Source organism: Penicillium taxi (genome assembly GCF_028828555.1).
Source record: "Penicillium taxi strain IBT 34144 chromosome Unknown utg000004l_segment0_segment0, whole genome shotgun sequence".
Lineage (NCBI taxonomy): Eukaryota > Fungi > Ascomycota > Eurotiomycetes > Eurotiales > Aspergillaceae > Penicillium > Penicillium taxi.
The window spans coordinates 6,399,321-6,418,654 of NW_026643206.1; the positions used below are offsets into that span (position 1 = coordinate 6,399,321).

At 48.7% G+C, this 19,334-nt stretch overlaps 6 protein-coding genes across 6 annotated transcripts; 4 read left to right on the plus strand and 2 right to left on the minus strand.

Moving 5' to 3' along the window:
* Positions 1-39: 39 nt before the first annotated feature.
* On the plus strand, positions 40-2,283 carry N7495_007290 (beta-catenin-like protein 1; the record flags this gene model as incomplete). The annotated part of the gene is made up of 9 exons (XM_057209941.1): positions 40-60; positions 112-465; positions 526-632; positions 693-927; positions 978-1,071; positions 1,120-1,634; positions 1,687-1,971; positions 2,028-2,145; positions 2,201-2,283. 9 exons carry the CDS (start codon positions 40-42, stop codon positions 2,281-2,283), a joined length of 1,812 nt encoding a protein of 603 aa, XP_057063715.1.
* Positions 2,284-2,982: 699 nt separating this feature from the next.
* Positions 2,983-6,816, plus strand: N7495_007291 (DNA-directed RNA polymerase II subunit RPB2; the record flags this gene model as incomplete). The annotated part of the gene is made up of 2 exons (XM_057209942.1): positions 2,983-6,593; positions 6,654-6,816. The coding sequence occupies 2 exons, from the start codon at positions 2,983-2,985 to the stop codon at positions 6,814-6,816; spliced, it is 3,774 nt and encodes a 1,257-aa protein (XP_057063716.1).
* Positions 6,817-7,092: 276 nt separating this feature from the next.
* Positions 7,093-8,167, minus strand: N7495_007292 (uncharacterized protein; the record flags this gene model as incomplete). Its single annotated transcript, XM_057209943.1, has 2 exons — positions 7,093-7,973; positions 8,116-8,167. The coding sequence occupies 2 exons, from the start codon at positions 8,165-8,167 to the stop codon at positions 7,093-7,095; spliced, it is 933 nt and encodes a 310-aa protein (XP_057063717.1).
* A 637-nt stretch (positions 8,168-8,804) lies between these two features.
* Positions 8,805-9,928, minus strand: N7495_007293 (RPC34 RNA polymerase subunit family protein; the record flags this gene model as incomplete). Its single annotated transcript, XM_057209944.1, has 2 exons — positions 8,805-9,618; positions 9,687-9,928. 2 exons carry the CDS (start codon positions 9,926-9,928, stop codon positions 8,805-8,807), a joined length of 1,056 nt encoding a protein of 351 aa, XP_057063718.1.
* A 392-nt stretch (positions 9,929-10,320) lies between these two features.
* sti1 (Hsp90 cochaperone STI1) lies at positions 10,321-12,283 on the plus strand (the record flags this gene model as incomplete). Its single annotated transcript, XM_057209945.1, has 5 exons — positions 10,321-10,385; positions 10,438-10,631; positions 10,689-11,418; positions 11,474-12,065; positions 12,131-12,283. The coding sequence occupies 5 exons, from the start codon at positions 10,321-10,323 to the stop codon at positions 12,281-12,283; spliced, it is 1,734 nt and encodes a 577-aa protein (XP_057063719.1).
* A 1,499-nt stretch (positions 12,284-13,782) lies between these two features.
* N7495_007295 (uncharacterized protein) lies at positions 13,783-18,514 on the plus strand (the record flags this gene model as incomplete). The annotated part of the gene is made up of 4 exons (XM_057209946.1): positions 13,783-13,989; positions 14,060-14,131; positions 14,197-16,840; positions 16,896-18,514. The coding sequence occupies 4 exons, from the start codon at positions 13,783-13,785 to the stop codon at positions 18,512-18,514; spliced, it is 4,542 nt and encodes a 1,513-aa protein (XP_057063720.1).
* Between the last annotated feature and the right edge of the window lie 820 nt (positions 18,515-19,334).

Sequence of the window (19,334 nt, forward strand, 5' to 3'; positions counted from 1 at the left end):
CCATATTTCGTCTTCTACAAGCTTGTCCGTGCCGCAGCTATGACTAGCAACCTCTTCAAAGTATGTACTCAGTACTGTGATCAATATACGGCATATTACTGACATTCATAGAAACCCTTGACTACAGGAAACACGAAGCGCAAGTTCGAACCTATCAAAGACCCAAGTACGCCCTTCCTATCATCCTCGATTTCATCCATGACCCCGTCTAACAAAATACCACTAGATGAGCTATACAAATCTACAAAGATCGAGTCCAATGACGACGTAAGATCTAAGGGGAAGAGCGCTATAGTAACCGAAGAATATGATGGGGAAGCTGGACCCGAGCTGCCTCCAGACTTTGGCGAAGAGGATGTCCCCGATGACGAAGAGGGCCGCTTCTTTGGCGGAGGAATGGAGCAGAAAACCACACAAGCAATGCAATACATCGATCAACAGGAAGATGAAGAGGAAGAAGTTGCGGTAGGCACCTATTTGTCTCCCATATCCGGTGCGAGTTGCTGATGAACCTTTGTCTTACAGCCAGAGAAATTTGACGCACCCTGGGTCCGTCGTTTCGCTTTAAATTTTGAGCGAAAGATATCTAAAAACGCTGAGCTCCGTGCAAAGTTTGAAAATGATCCCCAAAAGTAGGCCAAGCGCTTGTATCCGGCATTTGACGTTCAAATCATGCTGATTCAATTCTTCAGGTTCATGGCATCAGAAGCAGACTTGGACACTGAAATCAAAGAACTGTCAATCCTGTCGGAACATCCAGAGCTTTTTGAAGAATTTTCCAAGATGGGCTGTGCGGGCTCTCTAGTCTCGCTATTGGCACATGAGAATGTGGATATTGCAATTGGCACCATCCAAATTATCGGCGAACTTACGGATGAGGACGTGCAAGCCGAGCAGGACCAGTGGGACAGCTTGGTCAATGCGATGGTAAGCTTTAATCTCACATATTGGGTAGGTCATATGCTGATAATGTATAGATGGATGCCGACCTGATTGAACTATTGACCTCAAATCTCTCCCGTCTTGACGAATCCTCCGAGACTGACAGAGCCGGTGTTTACTATATTCTCAGTGAGTCCCATTTTCTAGAACTAACTTGCACGGTACTGATTGAATTAGGCGTACTGGAGAACCTGTCCTCGCAGACTGCCCTTGTAGAGAAGATCGGACAAGACCCTTCAATTTCAGAATGGATAATGTCCCGGATTCAACGAAAAGAAATACCCACCAGTCAGAATAAACAGTATGCAGCGGAAATTCTGGCAATACTTCTCCAATCATCCTCCAAGAACCGGGAGACGTTCATTGGCATCGATGGAGTCGAAGTTATTCTTCAAATACTCAGTCAATACCGAAAACGAGACCCTGCGAATGACTCTGATGAAGAAGAATACGCGGAAAATCTATTCGATGCTTTGACATGCGTCGTTGATGAACCATCCGGAAAAGAAAAATTCATAGAGTCAGAAGGAATTGAACTGGCTTTGATCATGCTACGAGAAACTAAATTCAGCAAGCCGAGAGCCCTCAGAGTACTTGATCATGCCCTTGGTGGAACGACCGGTGCTCCCGCATGTGAGCACTTAATTGAAGCAGCTGGATTAAAAACCATATTCAGCATGTTCATGAAAAAGGTTCGGTGCTCTTTCCCCCTCTATACGGCAAATATTACTAACAAAATTACAGCAAGAGGGACAAAACATTGAACACATACTGGGAATCTTTGCTTCTCTTCTTCGGCTTTTGCCTGGAGGCTCAACTTCACGCATACGGGCACTAGCAAAGTTCACTGAAAAGAAGTACGAAAAGATAGAAAAATTCATCAAGCTGCGACGGGAGTATGCTGCCCGTGTATCACCTGTTGAATTGGCAATCAAGAAAGAGCGTGCTAGCTATTCACCGGAGGACCAAGAAATTATGGCCGACGAATGGCTATCTCGTCGACTGGACGCCGGACTCTTTTCGTTACAGGTATCTTATCCTTCACTTCTACAGTACTCTCAAATCACTCATTCCTTCTCATTTAGACAATCGATGTTATTCTGGCTTGGTTGGTTGCCGAAGATGATGGCGCAAAAAAGCAAGTGATGTCCAGCCTGGCTGACCGTGATGAAGACCTGTCTCTGGTCCGGGCCACCTTACAAGGTAAGCTCACAAACCACTGCAAACATCTTAGGAGTTGAATTGCTAATTTGAGTAGAGCAACTAGAAACTTTAGGGGACGAGGACCAAGGTGAGAAGGATCTCAAGGAGATGCTGAGTACTTTGCTTCAATTTGTTTGAAGCTTGGCAGCTTCTATTTTGTCATCAACTGTATTATTACCTACATTGAATAATATCTGTAATTTTCATCCTTATTGAGCCTATTTATTCAGATATATCCCGAGGTCCTAAGCATATTCATCCCGATCTCGGAAGGTAAGGATATCACCATGAAGCTAGCTCTGAGAATGACACACCTTCACCAACATCCTATGAATGATATTTGAGATTCCCTGCTTGGAGCCAGCCGCCAGTAACTGGAATAATCGCCCCACTTGATTCCAATCTTTCTCAAGAGAGAGGGAAAGAGAGAATGAGAGATCTCAAAAGGTAACTAGGTAAATTTCACTTAACTTCAATATCAAATCACGTGATCCGCTCTGACGACACGTGATAATAATTTCTCCATTCGGGCTAGCTCTTCGTGGCGCTAAAGCATCCAGAGGGCTTTGGACAACAGTCAGTCCCTTCACCCCATCACAACTGGGCAATATTTTCGCATCCCACCAATCCTCTCAGCCTGACACACTTTCTCTCGTCTGGCATCTACCGAACCCTTTTATTACAGTCACTGCCAGGAGGGTTTTCAAGCGCGTGGGTGATTTCCATCAATTTCATTTCCGCGGCGACGACGCGCTTACCTGCGCCCTTTGACAGTTGCTTCCTTAGCTCTCGTTTCTCGTGAACGTGTGCTGGGAGGTTTAAGGCCCGACTAACACCATGGCCGACTACGATGAATCATACGAGGAGGAGTTCTATGACGACGATGCTGATGAGGGAATCACCTCCGAGGACTGCTGGACAGTGATTTCTGCTTTCTTCGACGCAAAAGGTCTAGTCTCCCAACAACTCGACTCCTTCGATGAATTTATCTCTTCCACGATGCAAGAATTAGTGGAGGAACAAGGCCAGGTGGTTCTCGATCAGACACTCCCCATAATTGAAGATGATCTCGACCCGATCGCTGTTCGCCGCTATGAGCTCAAGTTCGGCACCGTTATGCTCTCACGGCCATCAGTTACGGAAGGTGATGGCGCAACTACAATCATGTTGCCACAGGAAGCCCGTCTGCGCAACATGACTTACGCCAGTCCCCTCTACCTAAGCGTTACAAAAAGGATTATGGAAGGCCGGGAGCGCAGCGTTAGCGATCGAGACGCCGACGATGCAGACGATGACCAAGAAGACCATAAGAACCAGGGTACATACCTCCAATGGGATCAGAAGGACCTGCCCTCAGAGCAAATGAAAGAAGAGACGGTGTACATCGGCAAGGTGCCGATCATGCTCAAGTCTAAATATTGCATTCTGAAGGATTTGAATGAGGATTCGCTTTATGGCTGGAACGAATGCCCCTATGACTCTGGTGGTTACTTCATCATCAACGGTAGTGAAAAAGTTCTCATCGCCCAAGAGCGCAGTGCTGGAAACATCGTGCAGGTTTTCAAGAAGGCACCCCCGAGCCCTACGCCTTATGTGGCTGAGATCCGAAGTGCAGTTGAAAAGGGATCGCGGCTTCTATCCCAACTGGCACTCAAGCTCTATGCTAAGGGTGACTCCGGAAAGGGTGGGTTTGGCCCTACAATTCGCTCGACTCTGCCGTACGTCAAAGCCGACATCCCCATCGTCGTTGTCTTCCGAGCCCTGGGCGTAGTATCCGACGAGGACATTCTCAACCACATCTGCTATGATCGCAACGACACCCCGATGATGGAGATGCTCAAGCCGTGTATCGAGGAGGGATTTGTCATTCAAGATCGTGAAGTGGCCCTAGATTACATTGCCAAACGTGGATCATCTCAGTCGAACTTGAACCAGGAGCGACGTGTGCGCTACGCGCGCGATATTATGCAGAAGGAGTTGTTGCCTCATATCTCTCAGAGCGAGGGTAGCGAGACCCGCAAGGCATTCTTCCTTGGATACATGGTGCACCGACTTCTTCAATGCGCTCTTGGTCGCCGCGATGTTGACGATCGTGATCATTTTGGTAAGAAGCGTCTGGACTTGGCTGGTCCGCTTCTCGCCAACCTGTTCCGCGTCCTCTTTACTCGTGTCACTCGTGACCTGCAGCGCTATGTGCAGCGATGCGTTGAGAGTAGCCGCGAAATCTATCTGAACATTGGTATGAAGGCTGCAACACTCACTGGAGGTCTCAAGTATGCTCTGGCTACTGGTAACTGGGGTGAACAGAAGAAGGCTGCTAGCGCCAAAGCTGGCGTTTCTCAGGTGCTGAGTCGCTACACTTATTCATCCAGTCTATCCCATTTGCGCCGTACCAACACACCTATTGGCCGTGATGGTAAGATTGCCAAACCGCGTCAGCTTCACAACACCCACTGGGGTCTTGTTTGTCCGGCCGAAACACCCGAAGGTCAAGCTTGTGGTCTCGTCAAGAATTTGGCGCTGATGTGCTACATTACCGTCGGCACTCCCAGTGAGCCAATCATCGATTTCATGATTCAGCGAAACATGGAGGTATTGGAAGAGTTTGAGCCTCACGTCACACCTAATGCCACAAAGGTGTTTGTGAATGGTGTATGGGTTGGTATTCACCGCGACCCGTCGCATCTTGTCAACACCATGTCGTCTCTACGTCGACGAAACATGATCTCCAATGAAGTCAGTCTGATCCGTGACATTCGTGATCGAGAATTCAAGATCTTCACTGATGCTGGTCGTGTGTGCCGACCGCTGTTTGTTGTTGATAATGACGCCGGAAGCGAGAACGCCGGATCATTGGTTCTCAACAAGGAGCATATTCACAAGCTGGAGATGGATAAGGAGCTTCCAGCCAACTTGGACCCAGAACAGCGCCGACAGCGCTACTTCGGATGGGACGGCTTAGTAAGATCTGGTGCGGTAGAAATTGTGGATGCTGAGGAGGAGGAGGCAATCATGATTGTGATGACACCCGAAGACTTGGATATGTCCAAGCAGCTTCAAGCCGGCTACGCCATGCCAGAAGAGGAGACAAACGATCCCAACAAACGTGTACGCTCCGTTCTGAGCCAGCGGGCTCATACCTGGACACACTGCGAGATTCATCCCAGTATGATTTTGGGTGTTTGCGCCAGTATCATTCCCTTCCCTGATCACAACCAGTCGCCTCGTAACACTTATCAATCCGCCATGGGTAAACAGGCCATGGGTGTGTTCCTGACCAACTTCGCGCAACGCATGGAGACCATGATGAATATCCTTTACTACCCGCAAAAGCCACTTGCTACTACTCGGTCGATGGAGTTCCTGCGCTTCCGTGAACTACCTGCCGGGCAGAATGCGATCGTGGCCATTGCTTGTTACTCTGGATACAACCAGGAAGATTCGGTTGTTATGAACCAGAGCAGTATCGACCGCGGTTTGTTCCGTAGTCTGTTCTACCGCACATACACCGATTCGGAGAAGTCGGTTGGGTTAACATTGGTGGAGCGCTTCGAGAAGCCCATGCGGTCCGACACCCTGGGTATGCGCAAAGGTACATACGACAAGCTTGATCCGGATGGTATCATTGCTCCCGGCACGCGTGTTTCTGGTGAAGATATCATTATCGGAAAGACTGCACCTTTGGCTCCCGATGCTGAGGAGCTTGGTCAGCGAACCAAAGCGCACACAAACATCGATGTCTCGACGCCCCTGCGAAGCACCGAGAGCGGTATCGTTGATCAAGTGCTGGTCTCGACTAGCAATGACGATCTCAAGTTTGTCAAGGTCCGCATGCGTACTACAAAGATCCCTCAGATTGGTGATAAGTTTGCGTCTCGTCACGGTCAGAAGGGTACAGTTGGTATTACATACCGCCAAGAGGACATGCCTTTCTCTCGGGAGGGACTCGTTCCTGACATTATCATTAACCCCCACGCCATTCCCTCTCGTATGACCATTGCTCACTTGATTGAGTGTCAATTGAGTAAGGTGGCGTCGTTGCGTGGTTTTGAAGGTGATGCCACTCCCTTCACCGATGTGACTGTTGACTCAGTCTCTCGCTTGCTGCGTGAGCACGGCTACCAGTCTCGTGGATTCGAGGTCATGTACAATGGCCATACTGGTCGTAAGATGGTTGCACAGGTGTTCTTGGGCCCTACTTACTACCAGCGTCTGCGCCATATGGTCGACGACAAGATCCACGCTCGTGCCCGTGGCCCTACCCAAATTTTAACCCGACAGCCTGTGGAAGGTCGTGCTCGTGATGGTGGTCTGCGTTTCGGTGAGATGGAGCGTGATTGCATGATAGCCCACGGTGCCAGTGCTTTCCTCAAGGAGCGTTTGTTCGACGTGTCGGATCCGTTCCGCGTCCATATTTGTGATGACTGCGGCCTTATGACTCCCATTGCGTAAGTTTTCCCCTATCCCACTTTGTTTTGGTAATTCAATACTAACTATCTATCATATAGTAAACTCAAGAAGGGTCTATTCGAGTGCCGTCTCTGCAACAACAAGCACCGCATCTCGCAGGTTCACATTCCATATGCAGCCAAGCTTCTGTTCCAAGAGTTGGCTGCAATGAACATTGCCGCGCGCATGTTTACCAACCGGTCTGGAGTGTCGGTTCGGTAATCTTTCGTCCCTTTTCGGTTTCGTACCGTCCTTTAATGATATGCACTAAAAATACGAGTCCTCTTGGGCTCAATTGCGGCGTTCGGTGGGGAGTCTAGGCCCTCGCATCATTTTTTTTCAGATACATAGTTGGAATTTTATCCCATCTTATCTATGACCTCCATTGTACCTATGTACAGTGCATTGCATATAGAACCTACGTTTAAGGATCGTACGTTACAGCGTGTACGATTGACCATTTGCCAGGCCTGGTAGCCGTGGCAAATAAAACTGGATCTATAGTGGTCCCCTTCCAATAAATCGCTCTAGGAAATCAAATCCCTTCCTCTGCAACCACCAAGTCTTAGAACCAACCTTCATCATAGCCGCAAAAGTATGTTCCTCGCCAGGAACCTCAGTCATTCCACTTTCAACCCCAGCAGCCTTCAATCTCTCCAGCAAAATGCGACTCAACCAAATAGGGACCATAGTATCCGCCATTCCATGTACGACATAAGTCGGCGGGAAAGTACCCGAAATATTCTGCACTGGGTCAACGAGTCGCATATCTGGGTCTGTAGTACGACTCTCGGGGTAGACGGCTGAAAGGACTGTCCCCGCTGCAATCTGTGTAAAGGCGAATGCGTCACGAGGTCTTGAGAAGTCCGGACCCTTAGAAAGACCAGATTCAGACTGTCCCTCTAGGGAAACAGAACTATCTGTTGGAATAGGGACCTCATCGTACACCCTTTCCAGAAAGGCAGGGTCAAGAGGAGGAAGTTTTGCACTGACGTGAGGAAGAGGCTGTTTCCAGAAAGGATCTGTGAAGTGAACAGAGCCGTAGAGAGAGAGGATTGCCTTGGGTGTTTTGGGCGTATCAAAGCCTAAACTCAAGGCTAAATGACCACCAGAAGAAGTCCCAAACGCAGCCACATTGTCCAAATCGGCTCTGAATGGTTGAGCTTGCTCGCTCAGAAAGTTATCTAAGTGACCTTCATACACCCAGGCTAGTAAGCTACGGATATCCTGCATTGGACCCTCAAGCAGATTCACCCCGGGACAAAGCCGGTGATTCGGAGCTAGCACGATCCAGCCACGGGCGAGACAGTCGTCCACCTGGGACATTGAGATCATGCGTGAATGGCCGAGCATGAAGGCACCGCCATGGATGTCGATGACTAGAATACTTTACATTAGCTATTTCCCTTCATATGCGAACTATCAAGTCCAGTTTATGTTTGGGTAAAATTACCAATGGGGTATCTCTGCGGGGAAGTTAAGGGGGTGGTGGCTTGGGAAGGTAGATATCTGTAGTGATACTGCTACCATTGATCTCTTTATATACAGTGATGAGGGGTGTTTCAATAGACATTTTAGGTGTCAACTGTGAGAAACAGATATCTAAAGACTAAGAGAGCTTCGAGGGAACTCGGGAATTCCGAGAGGAAGCGGGGATAACTCGGAGTAACCAAGAGAATTCGGTGGAGCCGGGGTTATCAAGCAAAGACTCTTCATTAACCTTCAAATAATGGAACTAATACGGACATTGGCATAGATCTTGTCGTCGACCATACCTAGGTATGTATGCTAACTATTACCTCTCTCATATGGAGTCCATACATATTCCCTTCTTCAATTTATTCCGGGTCTAAGAGGAATAAAGCCTGGACCTTATAGCAATGGCTAGGTACGCGGCAGGTATCATAAATCATTTAGAGTAGGGATACTGTTTGTGTAGGAATAGGTAATCAATTATAATTTGCTCCATTTGAAGCTCTGATTCATCGCTGCAGGGCTTTTTATGTGGAACCTTGGCTTTTGCTCGATCAGTAGTCAGAGAATGATGGAGTATCTTTTGAGGTCGGTGACTTGACGGCAACTTCATGTCTTTTCTTCGTGAATATTTCGTACACGCTCTTCTCAGTGGCCAGTATTGAATGATTCGAAGAAAATAAAAACAAGGGTATATGGCTAGGAGGGCTCGTTGAGAATGTGCAATTGAGTATCACTCAGAACCCAAGGACTTTTTCAATCCATGGGTCGTAATACTCACAGGTCTCCGGGCTGACGGCGGTACCAGGTTTGCAGAGACTGAAGCTAGGGCAATTTCCACAGGGCGATTCAATCATACCGTTGATACCCAGGCTTCTGCTGTTTGTGACAGGTGGTTCGCCCTCGGCCGGCTTCTTGGCCTGTTGAGCCTGAATGAACCCAGGGTCCTTGAGCGACTTGTAGGTGAATCCATTCGGAAGTGCAACAACCTTCTTGTCATAGCAAAGCATACGCAGTAACTGTGTAACTTTTCCTTGCTCCAGTCGAACTGGAGTGACGCCGCTCGCGTTAATGGCGGTTGTGATCAGGTCAACGGTGGGGTAACCTTTGTAATCGGCAGGGTATGGCAGGTATGTTTTCTTCTTTTCACCAGTATCCTGGCCCACACCGGAATCCATCTTCATACGCTTGGTGCGGCCTCGATTTTCGGTGGGTACTAGGTACCAGCTGTGTTTGCTCACAGTGTACTCGATGAAGCTCGCAAGGCCATTGATGAAGCTAGCATCCAAGACTCCGTCTGTAAACCAGGCTCCTCCGGTGATCTCCTCACTCGGGGCGAGACCGGCAATCATGTAAATCTTTCGGTTGGGGAATTTGACATTGTGAACGGTTTTGATGTAGTTTCTGCTTTCGAGCAATTTCAGGCATCGGTCGAGGATGGATTTGTGTAGACCGCTACGAGTTTGGATCGCGCGCACCCAGATACCTTGGCGGGCGGTAGAATGGATGACGCCGTAAACCATAGCCTCTTCCTTATTGAGATCTTTGAGTCTGGAGAAAAGCGGTTAGCACGTGAGATCTTTAAATGCCCCAAAAAGCAACGCGGCCGGGTTTCTTACTTTTCAGCGTCACCACGCGAAACCAGTCCCCATGATACGGTCTTGCCTTGGCCTTCGAGAAGCCGGAATAATTTTTGGTTGACCAGATGCTGGGTGCACTGGAGAAGCAGGTCGAGATCATTAGTGGGGATGATGCCGAGAGCTTGGAGGTCTTTTTGGCTGATCATATAATCAGTATCGTAAAGATTGGAGCAAGCATCGTAGAGCTGCGAGGCAAGCTCGGAAACCCGAGGCTCTGCCATGATCGGTTGGAGATTGATATCAAGAGAGAAGGTTGAAGGACAGGATCATTGAAAGAGGGAAGATGTCATATTCGACTCAAATATTCTGCCAGGGCAGTAGATTTAAGTTAGAGCGGCATTGATTTATGTGTCAGTCTGAGTCAGAATTTGGAAGTCGAATTAGACGTTTGGAGTAATTGGCGACTTTTTTTTTTCTTTTAGTTAATTGCAACCAAAAAAAAAGATTAGTCATTCCATCCTAGCTTCCGCAAAAGTGGAGGCTGTTGTGGCCTCAGGCACAGAGAAATTTCGAGAAGCATCATGCATCCCGGGGTCAGGAGCTTACCTTCTCTTAAACTACGACTCACTCCTTGGTTGTTTGACTAACTCACTTTTTCAACATTTCACTCACCATGGCTGACGCTCTCAAAGCCGAAGGCAACAAGGCCTTCTCGGCCAAGGACTACCCGACTGCTATGTATGTTTTTACCCCGCCTTTGTTTGGAGAAAACTGCTGACTAGGACTCTAGTGAGAAGTTCACAGCCGCCATCGAAATCGAACCCGAAAACCAAATCCTCTACTCGAACCGCTCTGCCGTCTATGCCGCGCAAAGTGAGTTCCAGAAGGCTCTTGACGATGCGGAGAAGGCCATCAGCATCAAGCCTGACTGGTCTAAGGGCCATGCTCGCAAGGGAGCGGCCTACAAGGGATTGGGAGACCTTTGTAAGCTTTACTTTGACTATTACTCATCGCTGTAAATCAGGATTAACAATAATTTAGTGGCCGCCCATGACGCATACGACGAAGCCTTGAAGATTGAGCCCGACAACGCGCAAGCCAAGGCTGGAATGAGCGCAGTCCAGCGTGCTATCAATGCCGAGGCTAATGCTGACGGTGTTACTGGAGACCCAACTGGTGGCCTCGGTGGCATCTTCAACGACCCTGCCATGTTCCAGAAATTGGCCAGTAACCCCAAGACTGCCAGTCTCCTTGCCGATGCAGACTTCATGGAGAAGCTGAAGCAGATTCAACAAAACCCCAATAGTGTCGGCGAGCAGATCCGGGACCCGCGATTCTTGCAGGTCATGAGCGTACTTCTGGGTATTGATATGAGCTTCGGTGGTGAGGGTGGCCAGGGAGGTCCCTTTTCCGCGGGCGCGGCGGATGAGCCCATGCCTGATGTTCAGCCCGCTTCCACTCCCTCACAGCCAAAGAAGGAGCCTACTCCCGAGCCCGAACCTGTGGATGAGGAAGCGGTTGCTAAGAAGCAGGCTCAGGAGGCTGCTGATGCGGAGAAGAAGATTGGCAACGATTTCTACAAGAAGAAGCAGTTTGACACAGCCATTGAGCACTACGAGAAGGCTTGGGAGCTCCACAAGGATATCACTTATCTGAACAACCTTGGTGCCGCCAAGTTCGAAAAGGGTGACTACCAGGGTACTGTTGAGACTTGCCAAAAGGCCGTGGAAGAGGGTCGTGATCTGCGTGCGGATTTCAAGACCATTGCCAAGTACGTATATGCTCACTTCATCGATGATAAAACATCACTAACAAGTAGGTCATAGGGCCTTTGCGCGAATCGGTAGCGCCTACGAAAAGTTGGGCGACCTTACCCAAGCTATTGAGTACTACCACCGTTCTCTCACTGAACACCGGACCCCCGATGCCTTGAACAAGCTGCGTAATGCAGAGAAGGTCAAGGCCACCGCCGAGAAGGACTCTTACATTGATGCTGCTGAGGCCGAGAAGGCTCGCGAGCTTGGTCAGAAGAAGTTCCAGGAGGCTGACTGGCCCGGTGCCGTTGAGGCCTTCACTGAGATGACCAAGCGTGCCCCTACCGACCCGCGCGGTTACTCAAACCGTGCTGCCGCCTTGATCAAGCTTATGGCATTCCCCCAAGCCGTGCAAGACTGCGACGAGGCTCTCAAGCTGGACCCCAAGTTCATGCGGGCGTTCATGCGCAAGGGCCAGGCCCTCGTGGCAATGAAGGAGTACAACCGTGCTATTGACACTTATACCGAGGCTTCCGAAGTCGACGATGGTACTCACCGTCGAGAGATTGAGCAGCAGCAGCAGAAGTGTCTGGAGGCTCAGTTCAGCGCTCGTGCCGGTGAGACAGAGCAGCAGACTATGGAGCGTATCCAGAACGACCCTGAGGTAATATTTTCTAATCCCCACTCTCATGTTTTATTTTGAGTCCATATTAACAACCTCTGTTTCAGATTATGTCTATTCTGCAGGACCCAGTTATGCAGAGCATTCTCCAACAGGCGAAGACTGACCCAGCCGCTCTGCAGGAACACATGCAGAATGCCCAGGTACGCATCAAGATCCAGAAGCTGACTGCTGCTGGTGTAATCCGCATGGGGCGGTAAATTACCGGTCTTCGATCCGGAAGGCTCAGCGTTAAATGAAACCCATCGCAACGAATTCAAGACGTGACGAGCTCTTGCAGATATCTTCATTTTTTATTCCAAAATATCTTTTCATGAATTGCTCAGCATAGTTTTCGCCTAAGTAGGCAATTATACGATATATTCCATTTGATGAAATGTCATTTACTACAATTTAAATCGGCATGCGCTCTATTGTTTCATCGAACTATCTGGGTAGATATCGACAGTCAGCCCCATAGACTTGGTTCATTCCGAGGGGCTCCTCATATCAGACCACAAATTTGTATAGACCAACGATAAAAACCCACAATCGGTTAGCACCATCCTGAAACGATAGGTGGTGATCCTTACTCCACACAGATCTTTTCACTAACAGGAATAACTTAGACCGAAGTCACTCTAATGAAGAATCAGCTCACTAGAATCCACTGACTAATTTAGTACGGAGGAGATTAGGGATTTGGTGGATCTAGCATTCTGTAGTCCACTTCTCATAGTGTCACTTGTGCAACATGATGAATGTAGTAGACAACAACAGTAGTATATAGTACGGAGTATAGTACGGAATAAGTAACACAGGTGGTAGATAAAGTATAAAGTCTGAACAGCCTGATAATTACCTATAATACCTGGATACCACTATTAGTTGTAATAAATTATCTAGCTAGGGCTTGGTCCCTTTATCCCTTCTCCTTTTTCAGCCACAAGTCTCCACTCAACGACACAACTGACTCTGTGGCGGTGATGTTTCAATAGTTCGAGGGGCTAGATGAAAAAGTGATACAATTAGAATGTCATGCAGGTATCAGGTATCATATAAGTATGCCTAGGTATAGTAGAAACTAAGGAATTTCAATTATCGAGATCTACGTAGTGAGCTATATTGATCTTTATTGAAGCTATCTATACTCTATACTGATTGTTTACTTTCCAAACTTCAAACCTTGGACGTCGATCGCCGATCAGGTCGATCCCTTTTAGGCTGCAATCAGCTCTCCCTTTTCGTACTACGTAATATATCCTAATTTTTTGATTTGTTGAATTTGATTTGACTGTCATTTTCCTCCGGCGTCTCCCAGCCACAAGCTTGACGCAAGCGGCCAATCCCTGAGATCTGAGCTTTGCTTCCTCTTCTCCCCCAGTCACTCCACTTTCCCTCCTTTGTGACAGCTTCTCCATTTTTCTTCTTCTTCTTTCTTTTCCTTTCTTTCTCGGTGAATTTACGTTATCCTCTTAAGGTACCAAGAGTAAGCTATCAGCAATAATTCTAACCTTCCCCTCACCACTCCAATTCCATAAATCCCGGATTCCCCGCCCTCCCTTCTTCTGGGGTATTGCCATAGCCACATCACACATCATACCACATGGATCTGTCCCTTGTCTAATATCTCTTTTTAGTCACTGATAAATATAGAGGATCAACTCAATTCATACCTCTAGTCCCAGCGACTCCAAAATTACCATCTTCGGTTGCCAAGATGGCGACTCCCGCCGCGGAGAAGACGGAGCTGAAGCATCAGGGCGTCATTGAAGCTGCCACTGATCTTGTTGAGGATCCAGAATCTAAGGTGAATCCGGACACTGTCGAGGAAAAAATAGTGAAAGAAACTCGAGCAGCAGGTGGTGCGGCCTACCAATTCGACCCCGATGCCACTCCCGAAGATAAAGCGGCCGCAGCACAAAGCGTACGTATAAGAGCTAGACGAAAAAAAAAAAGCAATAAATAAATCGCGCATGCTAATTGGCTGCTATTAGCGATTACCGCCAGGTCACGACGAGAAGCCCAAAGCAATGGCTGTATTGACCGATGCTCAAATAGATAAAGATGTAAGAGCTACTTGTTTGATTGTAGCGCCGGACTAGAACACTGATCTTTCTACCTCTTCTTCTAGGGCGACGCTAAACCCGACTATGATCTCCCACCCCCGTCTTCGGCCAACGCCATCATTGCTGAAGAGGCCAATGCCGCTGAGGGACAAAGGATCGATCAGGATGATGACCAAAGGTGGGCACGCGACCGTACAGGTTGGGCCCCGAAATTCCATCAAGAACCCACCGAGGAGGAAAAGGCAGAAGGAACTTTGCTTGACCACCAAACATTCGTGGAAGCTCAACTGTCCGAAAAGTTCTTTGGAGATTGGTACCACAACGCCGGCGTGATCATATTTGCCTGTCTGTTTTCGTGGACGATCGCCGTTCTGGGCGGTGGTATCGGTTGGGTGCTTATGGTGATGGCGGCATGCAGCACTTACTATCGCACATCAATCCGTCGCGTGCGCCGCAATTACCGCGACGATGTGAATCGGGAAATGTCCAAGCAACGCCTAGAGACCGATACCGAAAGTCTCGAGTGGATCAACAGCTTCTTGGTCAAGTTCTGGCCTATCTACGCACCAGTCCTGTGCGACTCCATAATCGCCTCGGTTGATCAGGTTCTGAGCACCTCTACTCCTGCCTTTTTGGACAGTCTGCGCCTGAAGACATTTGTACTTGGTACAAAGCCACCACGTCTGGAGCATGTCAAGACCTACCCCAAGACTGAGTCCGATACTGTCATCATGGACTGGAAATTTAGCTTCACTCCTAACGATACAATGGATCTAACGGCACGTCAGCTGAAGGATAAGATCAACCCCAAGATCGTTCTAGAGGTCCGTATTGGAAAGGGTATGGTTAGCAAGGGTATGGATATCATTGTCGAAGACATGGCTTGCACGGGTTTGATGCGTGTTAAGGTCAAGCTGCAGCTTCCATTCCCTCACATCGACCGCGTGGATGTTTGTTTCCTTGAGAAGCCTGATATTGACTATGTCTGCAAGCCCCTTGGAGGTGACACCCTTGGATTTGACATCAACTTTATTCCTGGTCTCGAGACATTCATCAAGGAGCAGATCCACAACAACCTGCAGCCCATGATGTACGACCCGAACGTGTTCCCGATTGAGATTGCTAAAATGTTGGCTGGTAACCCCGTGGACCAAGCTATTGGCGTCGTTGCAGTCACTTTGCACGGCGCCAATAGTCTCAAGAACCCCGATCCGTTCGCTGGCACCCCCGATCCATACGCTGTGGTTTCTTTGAACAGCCAGAAGGAGTTAGGTCGCACCAAGACCGTTCGTGATACCGACAGCCCCCGCTGGAATGAGACCATCTATGTCATTATTACTTCTTTCGCAGATGCATTGACCATAAAAGCGTTTGATTGGAACGAATTCCGCAAGGACAAGGAGATGGGTTCAGCCTCTTTTGCATTGGACAAGCTCGAGCAGGAACCTACCCATGAGGGTATCCACCTGGAGGTCCTGTCCAGCGGTCGTCACCGTGGTGCCATTCACGCCGATATTCGTTTCTTCCCGGTTCTCGAGGGCGGAAAGCTTGAATCTGGCGAGATTGAACCACCACCGGAGTCGAACTCTGGAATTGCCCAGTTCACCGTTGAGCAAGCCAAGGATCTTAATGCTGGTAAGAGCATGATCGGCAAGCTCAACCCTTACGCTGTCTTGCTTTTGAATGGAAAGGAAATTCATATCACCAAGAAGCTCAAGCGCACCAACAACCCCATCTTTCAGGATAACGCTGCAGAGTTCTTGATCACTGATCGCAAGAGCGCAAAACTTGGTCTCATCATTAAGGATGACCGTGATTTGATGACAGACCCTATTATTGGTCGCTATCAGATCAAGGCGCATGACATGATGAAGCTCATGGATCAAGGAAAGCAATGGTTTAATCTTCACGGAGCCAAATCTGGTCGCGTGAAGATGATGCTCGATTGGAAGCCGGTTGAACTGGGTGCAATTGTGGGCGGTTCTGGCTATGTTGACCCGATCGGTGTGATGCGCTTCCACTTCAAGAACGCTACTGATCTGCGCAACCTCGAGTCCATGGGCAAGTCCGACCCATACGCGCGAGTCTTGCTCTCTGGTGTGGTTAGAGGTCGCACTGTGACTTTCCGGAGTAACCTTAACCCCGAGTGGGATGAAATTGTGTACGTTCCTATTCGCAGTGCTCGTGAAAAGCTGGTTGTTGAGGTCATGGATGAGGAGAGCATCAACAAGGACCGCTCCCTCGGTCAGGTTGAGCTCAAGGCATCTGACTTTGTTCGTGAGACTGAGACTGGCGAGTATGCAATCGACGACGAGAAGCAGGTTATAACCAGCCCTCTCAAGCTAGGACATGCAGCCAAGGGTCAAATCAGCTATACTGTCTCCTTCTTCCCATCTATTCCCGTTGTCAACCCCGCGGATGAAGTTGAAGAGGAAGAGGAAGAGGAAGTACCAGAAGTATCAGAAGCACCAGAAGCTAACGGCAATGCTGACAATCGCAAGAGCATGCACTCCAAGTCTGCCAGCGTTGACTCGAAGGCTTCAAAAGCCTCCAAGTCTCTTACGAATGGAACAACCCCCAATGGCAATGGCCGCACTAGCCTCGAGACTAACAGTACTTGGGCTCGTGATTCGGATGCCAATTCGATTCAATCTGTGATCAAAGAGGTTCCAAAGACTTATATTGGAGTGGAAGATCTTCCCAAATATGGTCAGTACCTGATATTATACTTGGTGCATGAATGCCAAGCTAACATCTGTTCTAGAATCTGGATTTATCGCGTTCACTTTTGGCGAGGGACATTTAGCTCTCAAAGATGTGCAACTGGAGGTTGTGATGGACGACCACATGCACCCCGCTTACATTTCGCCCAAGATCCACACGCAAGTTGTCACAACCTCGGACGTTGGCGAAGCGTTTGTTCGCGAGCTTGAATTTTCCAAGATCACCCTACGCTTGGTCAAGAAAGATAACGCCAAGGATTCAAGTGAGGAGAATGCTGTTGCGAAGCTGACTGGTGATACACTGGCCACTTTGCAGACTATTCTCTATAACCCGACCGAGCTTCAACTTCGATCGAACAGTGGTGAAGTGAGCAGGGTTACCGTTAGCGCCCGTTACATCCCCGTGCAGATGAAGCTTGACCCCAGGGAAAGCATCAACAACATGGGCACTCTGCGCGTGGAAGTATTGGATGCTGCCGATTTGCCCTCTGCCGACCGCAATGGATACAGTGACCCTTACTGCAAGTTCCGTCTCGGCGATGAGAAGAAGGAAGTATATAAGACCAAAGTGCAAAAGAAGACCCTCCACCCATCATGGAACGAATTTTTCGAGACTCCTATCAAGTCTCGCATTGGCGCTGATTTCCATGTGGATATTTACGATTGGGACTTTGGTGACAAGGCTGATTGGTTGGGTGCCGCCCAAATCGATCTGGAGCCGCTGGAGCCATTCGTGGCGAAGGAGGTGTCTCTGCCTCTTGATGGCAAGTCAGGTGCCATTCGCCTAAAGTTGCTTTTCAAGCCCAGTTATGTCGTCCGCTCCCGACAGGGCTCTTCCACCTTCTCGGGCACTTTTGCCGTGCCCGGAAAGGTCATCGGTGCCCCCGTCAAGGGTGTTGGCTTCCTTGGTGGCGGTGTGGTTCGTGGTGCGTCCTTCCTTAAGCATGGTCTGACTCGCGGTCACAAGGGTAAAGGTGACGATGCTGCGTCAATTGCACCAACACTCGATGAGGAAACCCCTGGTGAAGTTCGCGCGGCTACTTTGGCCCCATCCGCACCTCTTGAGGATTCGGTCAGGTCAAGCCCTACCACCCCAGTCAAGGATCACAATCGTAACAAAAGTACGGCCTCACAATTTGGCGACCGCTCCAGCGTGTTCGGTGGCGCGGGTCGCGGTGACTCAGGTACTGCCAACATCACTGTGGTCTCGGCCACTGGCTTCACTCACAACAACCTAAGGGTGATTGTCCGTTTGCAGGGTACCAAGGGTTCCAAGGACGTCCACAAGACGAAGGCTCACAAGGCAAACGGCAGCCCCGTGCAGTACGAAGAGAGCTTCAAGGTGAACACCACGGCAGATGCACAATACCAGGTTCGCGTAGTGGGTCACTCAACCTTCGGCTCAGACGAGCCGCTCGGTGAAGCGCCATTCTTCGTCGACGACCAGGGCTCTGTTGCTGGACAAGACAAGAGTATTCCTGTCGGTGATGGTACGGTGATCATCCGTTCCGGTTTTACCTCATCGGAGTCTACTCTACGGCCTACCACGTCCCACTCCACGGCTGGCGGAGAAGATCTTGCGGATAGCCCTGACTCCCGCAAGGCGCCACGCCGTAGTTTCCTCGGCAAGCGCCATCCCAGTGGTGCTTCGGCACAATGAGCTTTGACCTACTAGATAGGAATCAATGTTTTTGCAGTTTGCAGTTTGCAGTTTTATGAAAAAGCCATGATATGCTTGTTGCTTTGAGAGTTTCGTTTGAATGTGATATCCTTTTTTCCCCCCCTTTTTTAGTTTTCATGTTGCAGAAGATGTTTTGCCTCGCTTCAATGTTTGTTTTCGGCTTGTTGTGCTGGGATCTCGACTTGGTCCATTTAACGAATCTCTTTCGGATGAATATCTAGACTAGGTACTCGGATGCTCATATTAATGTTACACGTTTTAAGTGTACTTCGTAATCTTTGGGCAAAGACCTGGTATCTCCTTTTACTTCAAGTGGCGCGAGCTATACGCAAAAGGGGGGCCTGATAGTAGGATGATTGGAGCAGACTCATACTTCGAACCTAAATGCCCGAAGAGCAAAAGAGCAAGCGTTGAGCTACTACACAGTGGTCAAATATTCCGAAATTCGAGCCCCTTTCACTACTCAGTACAGTGCATTAAATATTAAATATTAAATATTAAATATTAAATGATTTATGATTTATAATGTATGATATAGAAGTTGACTGCTAGATCCTCGGCTGTAGTTACTGTTAGGTGGTATAAGCTATTCAAAAGGGAGTAGCGCTACTATGCACGTAAGACAGTGTCTCTTACTGGCTATTTTTATTCAGCATCTGTGGCTTGGTGGGGGGTGTATTTTGGCCCACTGGGCTCCGTATTCCGAGTACTATTGATTGTGGCTATATTTTGCTTTTTACTTAGTATTTTATCCTTGTTACAATGTAGTAGTTTAATCCCTGCTCTGGTTGTAGATTAT